Raw genomic sequence first — 16,946 nt, 5'->3', positions numbered from 1 at the left:
CTATTCCACAGAATCTCTTCTAAGAATACTAATAACCTCCTCCAATTCAAATTCAAAGATCATTCCTCAGTTCTATTTCCTTTTGACTTCATATTACATCTACTGCTATCAATCTGGGTTCTTAACATTTTCTAACATCGACTTCCAGATACTATGATTTCTTAGTTTTCTCACTATTTTTCTGACCAATGGTCTTCTTAACTAACCTACTGGTACAGGGAGGTCCCCCAATATGCAGTCTTTATTCCCCAATTTTTTGCACTCTTAATTTGTTCTCTTAGGAGAGAGCATTCACTCATAAGTTCCCATTTACCATCTATGGATAGATAATTAAAAAAAGATTTTTTAAAAAATTTCTTCAGTTGTCCCTCAATACCCCATCCAAAAGTCTCCATAATTAATTCATCTTTCCAATATAATAAATATTTTTTCCTAAGTTCCTGGCTGCCACCCTATTTCTTTGATCTCTGAATATTTCTCAATTCCTTAGATTTTCTTCTAATAGCTAAGTAGAACCACAGATTTCTCCTCTATATTTTCTTACATGTGCCTCTTCTTGCCAATTTCCATATCCAAGATTATAGGATCTCTTACTGCAACTCTTGTTTTTCTCCTTTATTTTTATTTTCATTGTGGTTAAATATACACAAAATTTACCATTTTAACAATTTTTAAGCATATAGTCAGTCCTGTGGCAATAAGTGCATTAATAATGTTGTGCAACCATCACTACTACCCATCTCTAGAACTTTTTACATCTTCCCAGACAGAAACTATGTATCCATTAAATAGTAACACCTTATTTCTTTTTCCTATTTTTTTTAACTATTTTTTTTTTTTAAGTAATCTCCACCCCCAAAATGGGGCTCGAACTCATGGCCCCAACCCAGAGGTCAAGAGTCACATGCTCTATTGATTGAGTCAGCCAGGCACCTGTCTTTTCCCTTTTTAAACTGCCTCTAATTCTTTCTATCTCAATTTATCCTATACATCTGCTAAAATAATCTACAAATAAGATTGAATTGCCTTTCCCTTTTTTCTTCTTTTTTAAGATTTGAGAGAGAGAGAGAGAGAGAGAGAGAGCATGGGGGAGGGGCAGAGGGAGAGAATCTTCAAGTAGACTCCACGCTGAGCATTAAGCCCCATGTGGGGCTCAATCTCAGGACTCTGAGATCACGACCTGAGCCAAAACCAAGAATTATACTGCATTTGGAGATATACCAACTGTGCCACCCAGGCACCCTGCTTTTCCTTTTTCAAACACTTGATACTGCTCTTTGTTATTTATCAGACCAAAAGCAATAGTTATTCTTTGAATGCAGTAGTTGTCCAAAAAAATGTTGCTGATGGCAGTATACTAATGCTGGTAATAAGAATTATTTTAGTCAGACATGTTTCTAAAAAATAAAATTCTGGATTGGGATATATTAAAAAAAATCTCTGGCCAAAATTCCAATAATAGAAATTAAAAGTTTCAAAAGTTCCAATAATATGTGTGATACTACTGCAATTCTATGTCCAGAAAAATACCTTGAGTACTTTGTACTTACAATTAACTAGGAAATATACTTCTAAATAATAACTGATTGACCTATAGTCAATCTAAGTAATTAACTTATTTTATTTTAGAATTATAACTACTGTTAAATGCTTACTGTTTCTAAAGCAAAAAAATTCAACCCTACCACTAATCTTTGTTTTTATTTAATAGTTCCATTTCATAATTTGTCTAATGCTGATTCAACTGACTGTTTTTCCTTTTTCTATGCTTTTAAAGGTGTTATTCCTATAAGGTAGAAGCCATATATATCAAATCATTTTGTACATCATCTAGAAGAATGCAATGCACATATTGATAGTTTAAGTTTTTATAGGACAATAATGACAGGAATATAATCCTAACAAAAAAAAACTATAAACTCATTTGGCTAATTCAAGTAAGCCTCAAACAAACATTCATATTATATGAGTGTTCTTTCCTTGAAAGAAAGGAAGGAAAGCAGGAAGTCAAGAACGGAGAATGAAAAAAATAAAGGAAAAAGAAAGAAAAAAAGTGTTCTAATGGTTAATTCATTGTTTCTAATTTCTTACTTGGGTCAATTGAGGAAATATTTTAAGTGTAGCTTATCAAATGTTCAGAGGATGCATAAGGACAACGATGACCGTTAAAGCAATCAGAGACCAAACTAAACACAGATAAGCTATTATGAGCAATTAATTAAACTGCACTCAGATGCAAAACTTGGAGTCCTTTTAAAAAGTTTTTCCTGATTGACATCCTTCTGCTAATAATGTTTTTGAACACTAGATGGCAATGAACTAAAGGTTTAAATGAAAGTAAAAACACACAAAAGTTGACTTATTTAATATAGATAGAAAAAGAAGATATTACTGCTTCACTTCAAAACATATATCAATTTTTGATAGCAATTCTCTTACCTGGGAAGAGGTCTGTACATCTCATAAATATCTCCCAATAAATGAGCCCAAGTGCGTACATGTCCACTTGTTTCAAAGCTGATTCACAGTCCCTCAGGTTCACAGCTCCTTCTAGAACTTCTGGTGCCATATATCTGATTGTGCCAACCTATTAGAGTGATATTTTTCAGAAACAGAATATAGCATATTCTGAAAGGCATATATGAGACCAGAAGTTATACATAAATTTCATGTCAATGATATGTTATTTGACCCTAAGCATGTTACTGAAACTTTCTATACCAAATTTTTTATCTATAAAATGCCCTTCTTGAATAATTAAACTGTGGTAAGTTCACCCTATTGAATACTATTCATCAATCAAAAAGAATGAGCTAGACCATCCTATGTATGTCAATGCAGAAACATTTCTAAGACACAATGAGAAAACTATACAACAATATACACCATTTAATATTAAAAAAAATTTTTTTTTTAATGTTAAAGATTTTATTTATTTATTTAAGAGAAAGAGAGCGGGAGAGGGAAAGGAAGACAGAAAATCTCAAGCAGACTCCATGTTGACCACAGAGCCCAAGGTGAGGGTCAATCTCACAATCATGAGATCATGACCTGAGCCAAAATCAAGAGTCAGACCTTGAACCGAATGAGCCACTGAGGCAAGCCCCTAAAAAATTAAAAAATAAATAAATATATATATATATACACACACACATACACACACATACACACACAGAGAGAGAGAGAGAGACATATGTATGGATGCAGAGAAAAAGGTTAGGAAGGACGTGTTTCACATTTTAATAGTGATTATCAGAAGGTGACTGTCCTATCTCAAACTTGGCAATTTTACTCTTGTTTCAAAAGTCAGTTCCTACACACTTCCTCCCAATGCTTGTCAAAAATGAGTTGGTGTGGCAGTGATTTCCATAAAGAATGGTATGGCAGTGATTTCCATAAAGAACTGATAAACTTCATGTAAGGTCTTTTATATTTTTTAATTTTGTAATTCTTAATATGCTACATTGGTAGCATATAAGGATAATTGTCCTGTGTTGATTTTTTTAATGCAATTCATTATGTTCTCCTGGTATGTCAGAGTGATACCTTTTGTATATACTCACCTCACTTATGGCTGCATTATCTTCTTCCCCTGGGCGTACCAGTCTATTTCCAGTCAGCCTCATGGACAATCCAAAGTCACTAATAACACAGGTTCCATCATTTTTCACCAGGACATTTCTGCTGTTTAAATCTCGATGGGAAATTGCAGGTTTATAATGATCTGTTTAGATAATTTCAAATATTTATTAATGTTTAAATAGCACTCTTGGACATAAAGTAAGCATGCAGGTAATAGGGACTACATAAATATAGATGACTGTATTATTTTTCTGCCCATTAATTTTCTAATAACAAAAAAGGAAACAAGAAAGCAAAGTTTTCCACTCACAATCGTTAACTATTTTCACTGTATTTTATAACATAAACTACTGTTGCATGTATAATTAAGCTTTAAATAATTAGCTGAAATCTAACAGCCAACATGTTATTGCTTCTAATTTTAACACACACTTGTTTTTTTTTTTTCCCTTCATTTCTAGGGTAGCAAAAGGAGGCAATACAGAAAGAAATATTTAGTATAAAAAATAAAAAAAGTCAGCTTGTCTAAAATAAGGATCAGTGAAAAACTGAGATGGCTCCAAAATCTGTATACATATGTCCTATGACTTAACAGATCAAACCTATGATGGAACATCCCAGTTCTGCCCTCAGGTTTAGCCCTGTCTCTAAGCCCACCTCAGTTCTTCAAATCAAACTAGGAATAATTTTACAACGGACTTGGTGAATGAGTAGAGGAGCTGCTATCTCTCAGCAAGATAGGAAAACCTATTTTCTGATTTTACAGAGAAGCAAAGCACTATTATACTCATTCTATTATCACTAGACTATATGCTCCATGAAGGCAGAAAGAGAGTATGTTTTACCTGGATTCAAAAGGGTTGGCACACAATAAATGCTTGCTGACTGAAAGAATGTATCTAACCTAAGCTGCCTCATGAAAAGCATAATATATTTTTTCCTCTCTATAAGGAAACCTTATATAAATATTATTAGCAAAACTATAGCTCTTGAATTGAAAAAAAATTCTATACCATAATTTCTGAAATTTAAAATAACTCTCTAGGTATACAAAGAAACGGAGCAATCAGAACAAAGTCAATGATAAGTTTATTGAGTATTTATCCTTAGGCACAAATAGACTCAGCATTTAGTCATTACTCTCATTAATGAAAATTAGACTGCAATTTTACCAGCAATGAAACTAAAAAGAGGATAATGATTCCTTTCATATTAAAAACAAAAACAAAAAAACAGAGCACACAGAACAACTGGAGGAAAAAATAGAAGTTACCATTGATCTAAAAAATGGTAGTTACCATTGATCTTTCCTGCTCATTTTCTCACCTTTCAGTTCATGGTCCAGCTTTCTAAAGCTTGTACTAACATGGTTCGCTCAACCCCTAAAAGAGCTGTATTTCTTATTCTGCATAAAACCACAATACTAGTATATATGGTACAATCTTGAGGTGATATTTATATAAGAAATTTATAGAGATTAAAAATGTTTCTATATTTGGAAAATATTTGTATATTAATCCCAAATCAATACTTAAACTAAAAGATCTCATACTTAAGGAAACCAGGCAAATAATGGGGGGAATGGGCAACGAACGAGTGGGTGAGACAGCCAGAGAGGAAAACAGGGTAGTACTGTCTTCTATATAATGAAGGAAAAAAAAAAAAGAAAGAAATGGAGCAGGGGAGCAAAAGAGGTAAGGGAGAGAAGAGAAAGAAGAAAGGAAGTAAGATTAGGATTTATCACCAATTCAAGAGGTAGAACTACAGACTGCCCTTTGAGAGATTTTTCCCTTTAAAGTTCTCCTCAGTATACCTTTTAATCCTTCTTATTTGGGGGTAGGGGGTAAAGAGAAAGGAGCAAAACATACAATGATTTTGCCCTGGGCAGCAGCACTGTACTAGGCAGGACATAATATTATTTCAATTATTAAAAAATAAAACCTGAACAAAAAATAGTTTCTCTGTGGATGTTTACACACACACACACACACACACAAAGGATCTGGAAGGATGTACGTAGTTAATAGTAACCTTCTGTTTATATTTGAGTGATCTTTGTTAGATTTTTCTGGGGGGAGTATGGTACCAAGTTTCACTGACATTCTCAGAAAAAAATTCATTAAGAAAGACAATTACAAATAAATAAACAGGCTCAACTCATCCTTATTTATTCTGAAGCAAAAAACAGCTGAATAAATAATAATAGTATTATTCCTTACTATAAAATTTCTATGCCAAACAGCGAAGTTACATCTAAAGATACTGGGAAAAATAGGATTCTCTGAAAAAAAAGTGAAATAACACTTTAAATGTTTTGAAATAATATAGCGTATTTCCAATATTTTAAAAATCAAATATACTTATGTTTTTGCAATAGCATATATGTATATACTTAGTTTTAAAAAAAAGGTTAACTAGTTTAAATGATAATATTAGGTAATATTGAGAGTAACATCTACATTAAATACAACTCTTATTTGATGGCAATCATTCTTTTCAGCCAATGTTTGACTTGAAACCTTGCTAAATCATGCAAGTCTTGAAAAGGAGGATTAGGATGGTATTTTAAATTCTGTGCCAAGCCAGCTCTTTAAATGAATTATAATAATATTTAAGAGTAAGGAAACACAGTCCAAATTGTTAATGTGCTAAAGCACTAGAATAAGTGCATCAAATTGCTGACATAGGCAATAACAACTGGTCAATTCTGTATTCAGGAAAAGCAAGATGTCAAGATAAATGAAGTGATAAATTATTCAGGAGAAATTATTTATATATGAATCAGCAGCTAGAAAAGATGATCCATGCTATTACACAATGGAACAAAGATCTAAGAAATTGATATATTAACGATTCTCTTATCTACAGAGGTCAGAGAAACTGGAAAAACAATATTCTGGGCTATAGTATGACAAGAAAATCCCACAAGGGATGAAAGCTTGAGAAAGCACAGGACTGACTTTTGAAGCAAAGCTAATTTAGACCAGCCTGTGATGTGAGGTGTATTTTGAAACAAAGTAAGAAAGTAAAAGTATTAAAGAGATTCTTTGAACAACTAGCAAAAATGCACATAGATGCTAAAGAAAACTGTAGTTATGGCAAAGAACACAACCACAAAGTTATGAAATCCCCACCATGCATTACCCTCTTTCTATTCGGTAACAGAATCCAATATTATGAGACAGCAACACATCCAGCTTAAAAACAACAACAATAACAACAACAACAACAACTATATTTTCAGTTATCTCTTGCAGATAAGTGTGGTAGTTAAGTGTGAACCAAGTTCTGGAAAATAAAGTATACTGATTAGCAGATATACAGCATGATGGACAATGAGGTGACTTTGAAAATGTAAGCCATACATAAAGAATGATGGAGGAGATAATAATAAGGCTCCAATAATACCATGGTGCTACCAAACCAATCTTAGACCATCTCTCTCTAAATTCTGTTATTATTTTCCCCTGACAGATTTGACCAAACTAATTCTAGCTAAGAGAAACACTGAATTATAAAAAGATACACATAGGTTTTATACTTAAGACCAACCAACCACAGAATAAAGATTCATATGATGTTAAAAGTAAAGAATTGGCAATGCACTGTATTTCATTTAAATAAGCAAATAAATGCAAGGAAATGTAGTACAGCCTAGCTAAGAGGTTTTTAACCTAAGTCCACAGATGGACTTTAAAGGGTCTGTGAACCACTAAAATCAAAAGAACATTCTTAAAAGTGTACCATACATGTATCTTTACAGAGAAGGTGTTCAGAGCTTTAATAAAAATCTCAATGAGATCCATGACCTCTCTAGAGTCTTTAAGTTCTTTTTCATATTCTTATTACATTTCAAATCCATTTCATCATGCCAGATCTTTCAAACAATTGGTTAATAATAAATCTGCTATTAAATAAAATATACTCTTAGTTTGAAGATATGAATAAAATTTCCCTTTGTGAATTTTGATCCCATATGGGTGTCATTCATCTTGTATTCATTGTCTTACCTCCTCGTGGCAATTCTGTATGAAGATAAGCCAGTCCCCTAGTCACAGAATGAGCCAGACGGCAAGAGCTGACCCAATCACTTGTATGGAGACTCAAATACTTGCACAGAGATCCCTATATAAAGGAAAAAATAAACACATACCAAAAAAATGGAATTAATATACTTGTACATGAGGAAGTAAATTAGCAGCAGCCTTATAAAGTATTTAAGGAGGTTAGGATTCCATGAAGATCTAATGAACTATGACACTTCAAAATCTCAAAAGAGACATTTCTGTGAGTAGAGAGGGGAGGAGAGGATGAACAGGATAATTTAAACATTATTAATTTTAATTTCTCCAATATTAAAAAATATAAATGATTATTTCATATTAAATGCTCCATTGATCTATCAAATTAAGATAGAAGAAATAGTCTTTTAGACTCTTTCTTCATAATGTATCTCTTACCAGTATAAATACGAATTCTATTTTTTTGTTTTACAAGTACAAAACAGAAACTTTCATAAATATGTATGTGTCAGTGTTACTCAAGGTGCTCATTTACAAACTATTTATAACCAGACAGGGATAAGAAGCTTGCACCAGAATGAATGTCAATCAAAACACTGTTTCCTTCATCAAGAAAGTCTTGCTGAGAGGGAGAAAGAGACAGACAGACAGACAGATGAACTAAACAGTTAACTGGTGACTTAGTTGATTCACATTCTGATGTGAGATCCTTATCTCACTGCAGACCATTAATAACGAGTTGCAAACCACCAATGCTTTACAGAACAAGCAGTCCTAAAAATCTGATTGACAGCTAGTGTAAATGTCACTTTAATTTTTATAAAGAACTTACATTGGGATAATACTCCATCACAAGCAAATACTCCATGCGTCCATCTGCAGTAACTCTCTCATCTCCTACTATAAAGCGAGCAATGTTGTCATGTTCCATCAAAGGCACTCTGTAAATGTTCTTCTCATTGATAAAATTCTGACGGTTTGCAAAGGAAAAAACTTTTACAGCAACTGGACGCTCATCTAAGGAACCTTTATATACTGCTCCATATCGACCCCGGCCAATCAGCTGTAAATTTGTTTTGAAGAAAGCAAGATATTAATTCATATCACAACTGAAAAATCAAATTTTCTAGAAAAGTATAAATCCAAATGTAGACCACAGCTCTCTATTGCTTATAGTTTAAATTACTCCATTGTCAAGAAACTAATAAATTCCATATCTCATATGGCTCAGGAAGCTCCTACCAGACCCAGCCCTCCCACAGATAACAACTATGAACTCTGAACAAAATTTCATTTAATTTTAATTTTTTAAAAAGATTTTATTTATTTGAGAGAGAGAATAGGAGCACGGGTGGAGGGAGGGGCAGAAGGAGAAGGACCAGCAGATTCCATGCCGAGCAGGGAGCCCAACATGGGGCTCAATCCCAGGACCCCGGGATCATGACCTGAGCTGAAGGCAGACGCTTAACCGACTGAGCCACCCAGGAGCCCCTGAACAAAATTTTAAAAAGAAATCTAAAAGTGCTACAGAATGAACAAAAGGAAGTAGATTCTGGGAGTCAACACTTAGAAAGGAATGCCATAGGGTGAACTATGGAACACAGTTCCATATCATTTTGAAATAATATAGCGTATTTCCAATATTTTAAAAATCAAATATACTTATGTTTTTGCAATAGCATATATGTATATACTTAGTTTTAAAAAAAGGTTAACTAGTTTAAATGATAATATTAGGTAATATTGAGAGTAACATCTACATTAAATACAACTCTTATTTGATGGCAATCATTCTTTTCAGCCAATGTTTGACTTGAAACCTTGCTAAATCATGCAAGTCTTGAAAAGGAGGATTAGGATGGTATTTTAAATTCTGTGCCAAGCCAGCTCTTTAAATGAATTATAATAATATTTAAGAGTAAGGAAACACAGTCCAAATTGTTAATGTGCTAAAGCACTAGAATAAGTGCATCAAATTGCTGACAAAGGCAATAACACTGGTCAATTCTGTATTCAGGAAAAGCAAGATGTCAAGATAAATGAAGTGATAAATTATTCAGGAGATCATCTCCTTTCTAAATATATCCTCTTTACTACCCATTTTTATAGCTTTTAGCCTGAGAGCAGGCTGAAATGAACACTCTGCAGTGGAGCTAGAACTGTAATAGAAAATCCATAATCTTTCTGGCCCTAGGAACCAGAGGACAGAATTAAGGGCAACCACAGATTCTGGAAAGTGAGGGGAGAATCCCACAAAAGAGAGTGACAGAGGGGGAAACCCAATGAATACATGAGACCAATTTTAGCTAAAGATGAAACAACTGCACTGAGATTTGAGCTTCTGCCTAAGAGATGAGTTGGCAGCATATTCAACCAAGTTAACTGCCTATTAAAACAAACAATGGAAACAAACACACTTTAGATAAGCCTAACAGAACACAGGGTATCCACAATATAACATTCTTAATATCCAGGACCAATAAAAAAATAAAATCAGCAAAATGCAACCCATTCTCTTCATTTTTGGCTTATGGAGATTTCTTTCACTTTACTGAACAGGTTAAGGATTTCACCATCATTTACTTAAAGATTTTCATTTTATTTCACTCACTATTTCTAGGTTAAAATTTCACAGATAAAATGCCCTTTAGAAAGGTTGTATCAATATATAGTTAAATCAGCAATGTTTGGGAGTGTTTTACTCAGTCCTAAGGTTTTAATTAGTATTTTTTTCAATTTAGTAAATTGGACATCTTATTGCACGTTTAAAAGCTACATTTAATTCCTTTGTGAATTGGCACTTCATGTTTTTTGTCCATTTTTTATGGATTGTTTCTTCTATTGATTTATACCAGCTCTTGAACAATTCCTTTTCATGTGCTGAAATGCTTTTTTGAATCTTTTAACTTTGTGTATTGTATTTTTCTCCTAAACAGAAGGTTCCTAAAATATTTTATATAATCAAATCTACCATATTTACTATTTAACAGTCTCTAGTTTGGGGATCATAGTTTACTTATTCTAGTAAAGATCATAAAAATATTCATCATGGTAAGACTTTAACATAGGTTCTGAGATATTACCAAATGAAAATTAAATTCAACATAATATATAACAGTTGTATGTACCTATAAAAATACAAAATATATGCACAGACAAGAAATACTCATTAGGCATATACTATGGATTGCTTGAAAGCACATTCTTCTCAGAATTTCATGTCTTTATTCCCATATTGTTGCAGTATGTACTCAAAGATCATCTCCTTTCTAAATATATCCTCTTTACTAACTCCATTTCCATATTTTTCTTCTTATCTGCTTCACTTTTCTCTATAGCACTTACTACTACTACCAGAAATAATATACATTTATTTGTTTAACCTGTTTGTAGACTCTTTTCCCATTAGAATATAAACCTCAAGGGGAGCCTGGGTGGCTCAGTCAGTTAAGCGGCTGGCTGACTCTTGATTTCTGCTTAGGTCATAATCTCAGGGTCCAGGGATGGAGCCCCACAGTGCATGGGGCTCTGCGCTCAGCGAGAGTCTGCTAGAGATTCTTTCTCTCCTTTCCCTCTGCCCCTCCCTCTGCTCTCTCTCTTTCTCAAATAAATAAATAAATCTAAAAAAAAAAAAAAGAATATAAGCCTCAAGGGGACTATCTGGACTGTTCACCTATGTTCTCAGTGCTTAGAATAGGCCTTGGCACCAAACTGATAGTTAATAAATGTTAGTGGAATAAATGGATGAATGATGTAGTGAGTGAATAAAGTTACTGTCTCAGATATACTATGACAGCAGAAAGGACAGCCCGTAATATCTAAGAGCAATCTTACCTCCAACAGTTTCAGATTATCTAGGTCAAGAGAGGGTTCTGATGCTGCTGCCTCCATCATGTTCATACTGTGAAGACCTTGTTTACGGTCTCCTATAAGAATAAGACGTTACTAATGTATGGTTCTCTTAAAATGAAGATCTTTATTACACTTTGTATTATATTTAAGTTAAAAAGAAGAGCTACTATAGGGTAGGCAGCAAGATTTATGCCCAATGTCACCAAGAGTAAAACTATTTACTAAACCAAGAATCATCTATAAATGAAGATGAATGATGAATAATAATATTAAAGCTGAATTTTGGGAGACAGTTCCAACAACAGACCTTGTTTAAAATATTGCAGAAACATTAAAGGTTTTATTAAAGTTATTCAAATGAATGGGTACTGATTTCCTAAAAAGCTCATCAAACCTAAAGTTCAGTAGAACTGACTGGACAGTTGATGATATTAAAGAATTATTTATTTATTTTTTTAGATGTGAAAATGGTATTGTGGTTATATATATTTTAAGTCCTTATATTTCAGAGATAATACTAAAAGTTTTTTTACAGATAAATGATATAATGTGATTTACTCCAAAATAACCCACTACCACAGAAGGATGTGGTGAGCAGGGCTATGGATGATATATAGATATGATAATCATTGAAGCTGGGTGAGAGGTATTTTGGATATTTTTGAAACTTTTCATAAAAACTAGGAAAAAAGTTTGTTAAGAGAGAAGGATGGGAGCACAGAGATTTTTAAAAAGGAGAAAACTGATTCCGATTAAATGGTATATTTAATAAACAATAAAAAAAGGTAATATTTTTACCTGTCAGCATCCTGTATCCGAAGCATAAGGCAACTATCAAAACAGCTAATACAGAGACTGATGCCAAAGCAATGATTATTGTCTCATCTCGGTTAAATGAATGAGGTGGACCTAAAATAAAACAAATGTAAAAACAGTCATCTTTTTTCAGTATTTTGTTAAATACTGACAGAAAGGCTGTATCAATATATAGTCCAATCAGCAATGTTTTTGCATCAAAGGAAATTAAAGAAAAATTAATAATAAATCTGTGATAATTGCAAATTATATATTTTTAATCATACAAATGATCTTATATAGATTTACAACCCTGAAACGCCTGTTGGTTGTACTTATTATTGAAATATCAACTATATCATGGAACAGCATTGGTAGAATTATAGAATATTTAAGAGAACAGTCTTTGGAACTACATTTGGTTTTAAATCTTGATTCAATACCACTCTCTCAGTGGTATTTAGCAAATTATTTGACTTTTCTGCAGTACATTTATTGGATTTTAAAAGACTTCAACATAATGATAATTGTACCTACTTCTAACATACAAAATAAGTTATAGGAAGAAAGCTACATATAAAAACTCATTTTACCATGAGATATCAAGTCACATACACTAGGATGGCTACAATTGAAAAATTATAATTTGAATTATAATTAAATGCAATAGAAAACATTCTGGAAGTTCCTCAAAACATTAAACACAGAATTACCATAAGACCTAGCAATTCCACTCCTAGGCATATACCCCAAAGAATTGAAAACAAGTGTTCAAACAAACACTTCTACAGGAATTTTCATGGCACCACTAATTACAATAACCCAAAGTGGAAACAACATGAATGTTCATAAACTGGTGAATGAATAAACAAAATGTACTATGGACTGAACTGTGATCACTTAAAATTCATATGTTGAAGCATTAACTCACAATGTGATGATTTTCGGAGATGGGTCCTTTGGGATGAGGTTTTTTAGATGAGGCCGCGGGAGTGGGGACTTCATGATAGGATTAGTGCCTTTATAGGAAGAGCTGTCAGAGGGCTTGCTTTCTCTCTGTCTCTACTATGTGAGGAAACAGTGAGAAGGCAGCCATCTGCAAGCCAGGAAGAGAGTTCCCCACCCAACCCAACCCAACCATGCTGGCACCCTAATCTTGGACTTCCAGCCTCTAGGATTATGAGAAAATAAATTTCTGTTGTTTAAGCCACACAGTCGATTCTATTTTGTTGTAGCTGTGAAGGGTAGCAGAATACAGCACCCCAAAATAAGCCTCTTTGTCATGACTATCTTGAGCTGGTTATTTTTAAGAAACACCAGACAAAGAAGAAGCTCTGAAAAACAAGTAGAGCTTCTTTTTTTGTAACATTTACATTTATAAGGAAAATCTCCATTTGTAAGGTGTCTCCCTCTCTGTACTAGGAAGAGGAGAATGACTACAACTCTAGCAACATTTATCAATAGAGAAGACATGGACTTCAATCTGCACAGCAAACATACACTTGTTTACTGTGCTTTTCCTAGAAACCTACCATAACTGGTCTTACTTTAACCTCCTCTCTACCCCCCTTCTTTTGGCTTAGCTGGAGATAGTATTTGGGGTGGTGACTTGGGCCATTTCAGGGAATTACTCAGTTTTCCTGGGCATCTCCCATGTATGCAGGAAGTGTATATGTTATTAAACCTGTTTTTCTCCTGTTACACTGTCTTTTTATTATGGGGGTATAAGGGACATGACACTCTCAGCCAAGAACCTAGAAGGGTAGAAGAAAAAATATTTTTCCTCCCCTATAGCTGTTAGAGCAGACTGATACAGAGTACTATATTTGTTATAACTGATGAACCATTATTGATATATTAACTAAAGTCCATAGTTTATATTAGCTTTCACTCTTTGTGTTGTATAGTTCTATGGGTTTTAACAGATGCATAATGCCATGTATTCACCATTACAGTATCATACAGAATAGTTTTGCTAACCTAAAAGTGTCCTGTGCTCTACCTATTCATTCCCCAACTCCACCTCCCACGGTCTGGCAACCAATATTTTTACTGTGTCTATAGTTTTGCCTTTTCCAGAATGTCATATAGTTGAAATAATACACTATGTAGCCTTTTCAGACTAGCTTCTTTCACTCAACAATATGCATATAAGGTCCCCATGTCTTTTCATGACTGAATAGTTCATTGCTTTTTATCAGCAAATGATATTCCATGGCATGGATGTACCGGCATTTATCCACTCACCTACTGAAAGACACCTTGGTTTCTTCCAATTTTGACAGCATGAATAAAGTTGCTATAAACATTTGTATACAGATTTTTGTGTAGACATAAGTTTTCAACTCTAACTTGGGTAAATACCACGGAGCAGAATTGTTGGGCTATATGGTAAGCCTATGCTCAGCTTTATAAGAAACCATCAAACTGTCTTCCAAATTGGCTGTACCATTTTGCATTCCTACCAGCAATGAAAGGGAGCTCCTGTTGCTCCACATCCTTGCTAGTATTAGGTGTTGTCAGTGTTTTGGATTTTAGCCATCCTAATGGGTTTTTTAAAACATATCTCATTGCTGTTTTAATTTGCAATACTCTAGTGACATATGATATTGAGCATGCTTTCATATGCTTATCCATCATCTGTCTATCTTCTTTGGTGAGGTATCTGTTCAACTCCTTCACCCACTTTTCAATTGGGCTGTTAGTTTTTCTGTTAACAGTTCTTGGTATATTTTGGATACAAATCTTTGATATATGTTTTGCCAATATTTCATCCTAGTATGGCTCATCCTTCCATTGTCTTGGGATGAAGGTAATGCTGGCCTCACAGCATTCTATTTTCTGAAAGCAATTTAGAGAACTGGTATCATTTCTTTTTTAGATGTTTGCTAGAATTCAATAGTAAACCACCTGAGCCTGGTGCTTTCTATTTTAGAAGGTTATTAATTATTGATTAAATTTCTCTAATAGATAATGCCTCTTCAGATTGTGCACTTCTCCCTGTGTGAGTTTTAGTAGATGTGTGTACTTCTAAGAATTGGTTACGAAACTTGTGGGCATAGAGTTGTTCATAATACCCTTTTATTACCCTTTTAATACTCACGTAATCTGTAGTGATGACTTTTCTTTCATTTCTGATTAGTAACATTTCTTTTTTCTTGATTGCTTGGTTAGATATTTATCAATTTTATTGATCTTTTTTAAAAAAAACAGCTTTTGGTTTTATTTCTTTTTCTCTATTAATTTCCTCTTTTCAATTTAATCGCTTCTTTTAAAAAAAAGATTTTATTTATTTGTCAGAGAGAGAGACAGCGAGCACAAGCAGGGGTAACGGCAGGCAGAGGGAGAAGCAGTCTCCCTCCTGGGCAAGGAGCCCGATGTGGGACTCGATCCCAGGACCCTGGAATTGTGACCTGAGCTGAAGGCAGATGCTTAACCGACTGAGCCACCCAGGCGTCCCTCAATTTAATTGCTTCTGATCTAACTTTTATTCTGCTTATTTTGGATTTAATTTGCTCCTCTTTTTCTAGTTTCCTAAGGTGGAAGCTTAGGAAATCACTAAGCTTTATTATTTTTTTTTAAAAAAAGATAAGATATAGAATTAAACACAATTTCATCCAGTTAGCATTTAAAAAAAAATTGCCCCAAATTTTACCACCAATGTGAACAGACAAAATACACTTATATTTTTCATATTGTGAGGCAGATCTTTAACTGGATCAAAAAAATTCACACGTCCTATGAAACAAAGTTTGGGGCACCAAAACCTGCTTAACTTAACCGACCTGCTCAGTCAGTTGGCTCAGGTCACGATCCCAGGGTCATGGGATTGAGCCCTGCATCAGGCTCCCTACTCAGGGAGAGCCTGCTTCTCCCTCTCCCTCTGCCCTTCCCCCTGACTTGCATGCTCTCTGTCTCTTTCAAATACAGAAAATCTCTTTTAAAAAGATACAAAGTTTTGCTATTTTCAAATTAGAAAGGTTGCATTTTTACATGGGTCCCTCCTCAGCAGGGAGTCTGTTTCATCCTCTCCCTCTGCTCCTGCCCCCAGCTCACATGCTCTAATAAATAGATAAAAATTCTTAAAAAAATAGTAGTGGAAAAAGTGGACACATGAATGAATAGATAGAAAATGTCAAATGAGAGAGAGAAATTAGAGAAAAGCCAAATGGAAATGTTAGAAATTAAGTATGGTAGGGGACCTAAAGAATTCTTGTGATGTGATTATCAGCAGAAAAGACACCAATGACAAAAGAATCAATAAATTTGAATACACATCAACAGAAATTATCCACACTATATCACAAAGAGAAAAAGAGAGGAAAAAATAGAGAATTACAGTATCTACAAGACAATATCTAATGGCCTAATATACATGTAATTGGAATCACAGCAGAAGGAGAGACAGGAAATAGTGTAGAAGAAACACTCAAAGAGACAATGCACAAGACTTTTCCAAAACTGATGAAAGACATCCACCCATAGATTTAAGATCAGTGAACCCCAAGCAGGGATAACTGCAAAGAAAATCTTACTGATGTACATCCTAGTCAAAGTGTTTAAAATCAAAGATAAAGTATTTTTCCAATCTACATATAATACTTTAAACAAGATTGGAATTACTATCCAACTTGGTGGTCTGGTTCTTTTCAATTAACACTGTCCTATATCATTAAGAATCCTTTAAGACCCCAA

The 16,946-nt window shown here is 33.9% G+C and overlaps 1 protein-coding gene across 1 annotated transcript in view; it reads right to left on the bottom strand.

Annotated features, from left to right (window-relative positions):
• BMPR2 (bone morphogenetic protein receptor type 2) overlaps window positions 1-16,946 on the bottom strand; it is a 195,292-nt gene that overhangs the window by 24,966 nt on the left and 153,380 nt on the right. Inside the window, exons 4-9 of the mRNA XM_044913697.1 lie at window positions 12,255-12,365; window positions 11,439-11,530; window positions 8,437-8,667; window positions 7,593-7,707; window positions 3,564-3,724; window positions 2,440-2,587 (exon numbers count right to left, since the gene is read on the bottom strand). Of these exons, the coding sequence (XP_044769632.1) occupies window positions 2,440-2,587; window positions 3,564-3,724; window positions 7,593-7,707; window positions 8,437-8,667; window positions 11,439-11,530; window positions 12,255-12,365 (858 nt within the window). The remainder of the gene's footprint in view (window positions 1-2,439; window positions 2,588-3,563; window positions 3,725-7,592; window positions 7,708-8,436; window positions 8,668-11,438; window positions 11,531-12,254; window positions 12,366-16,946) is intronic.

Source organism: Neomonachus schauinslandi, chromosome 3 (assembly GCF_002201575.2).
Source record: "Neomonachus schauinslandi chromosome 3, ASM220157v2, whole genome shotgun sequence".
NCBI lineage: Eukaryota > Metazoa > Chordata > Mammalia > Carnivora > Phocidae > Neomonachus > Neomonachus schauinslandi.
Note: the sequence above shows the minus strand (reverse complement) of the source record. Positions and strands in the feature narration are given on the sequence as shown.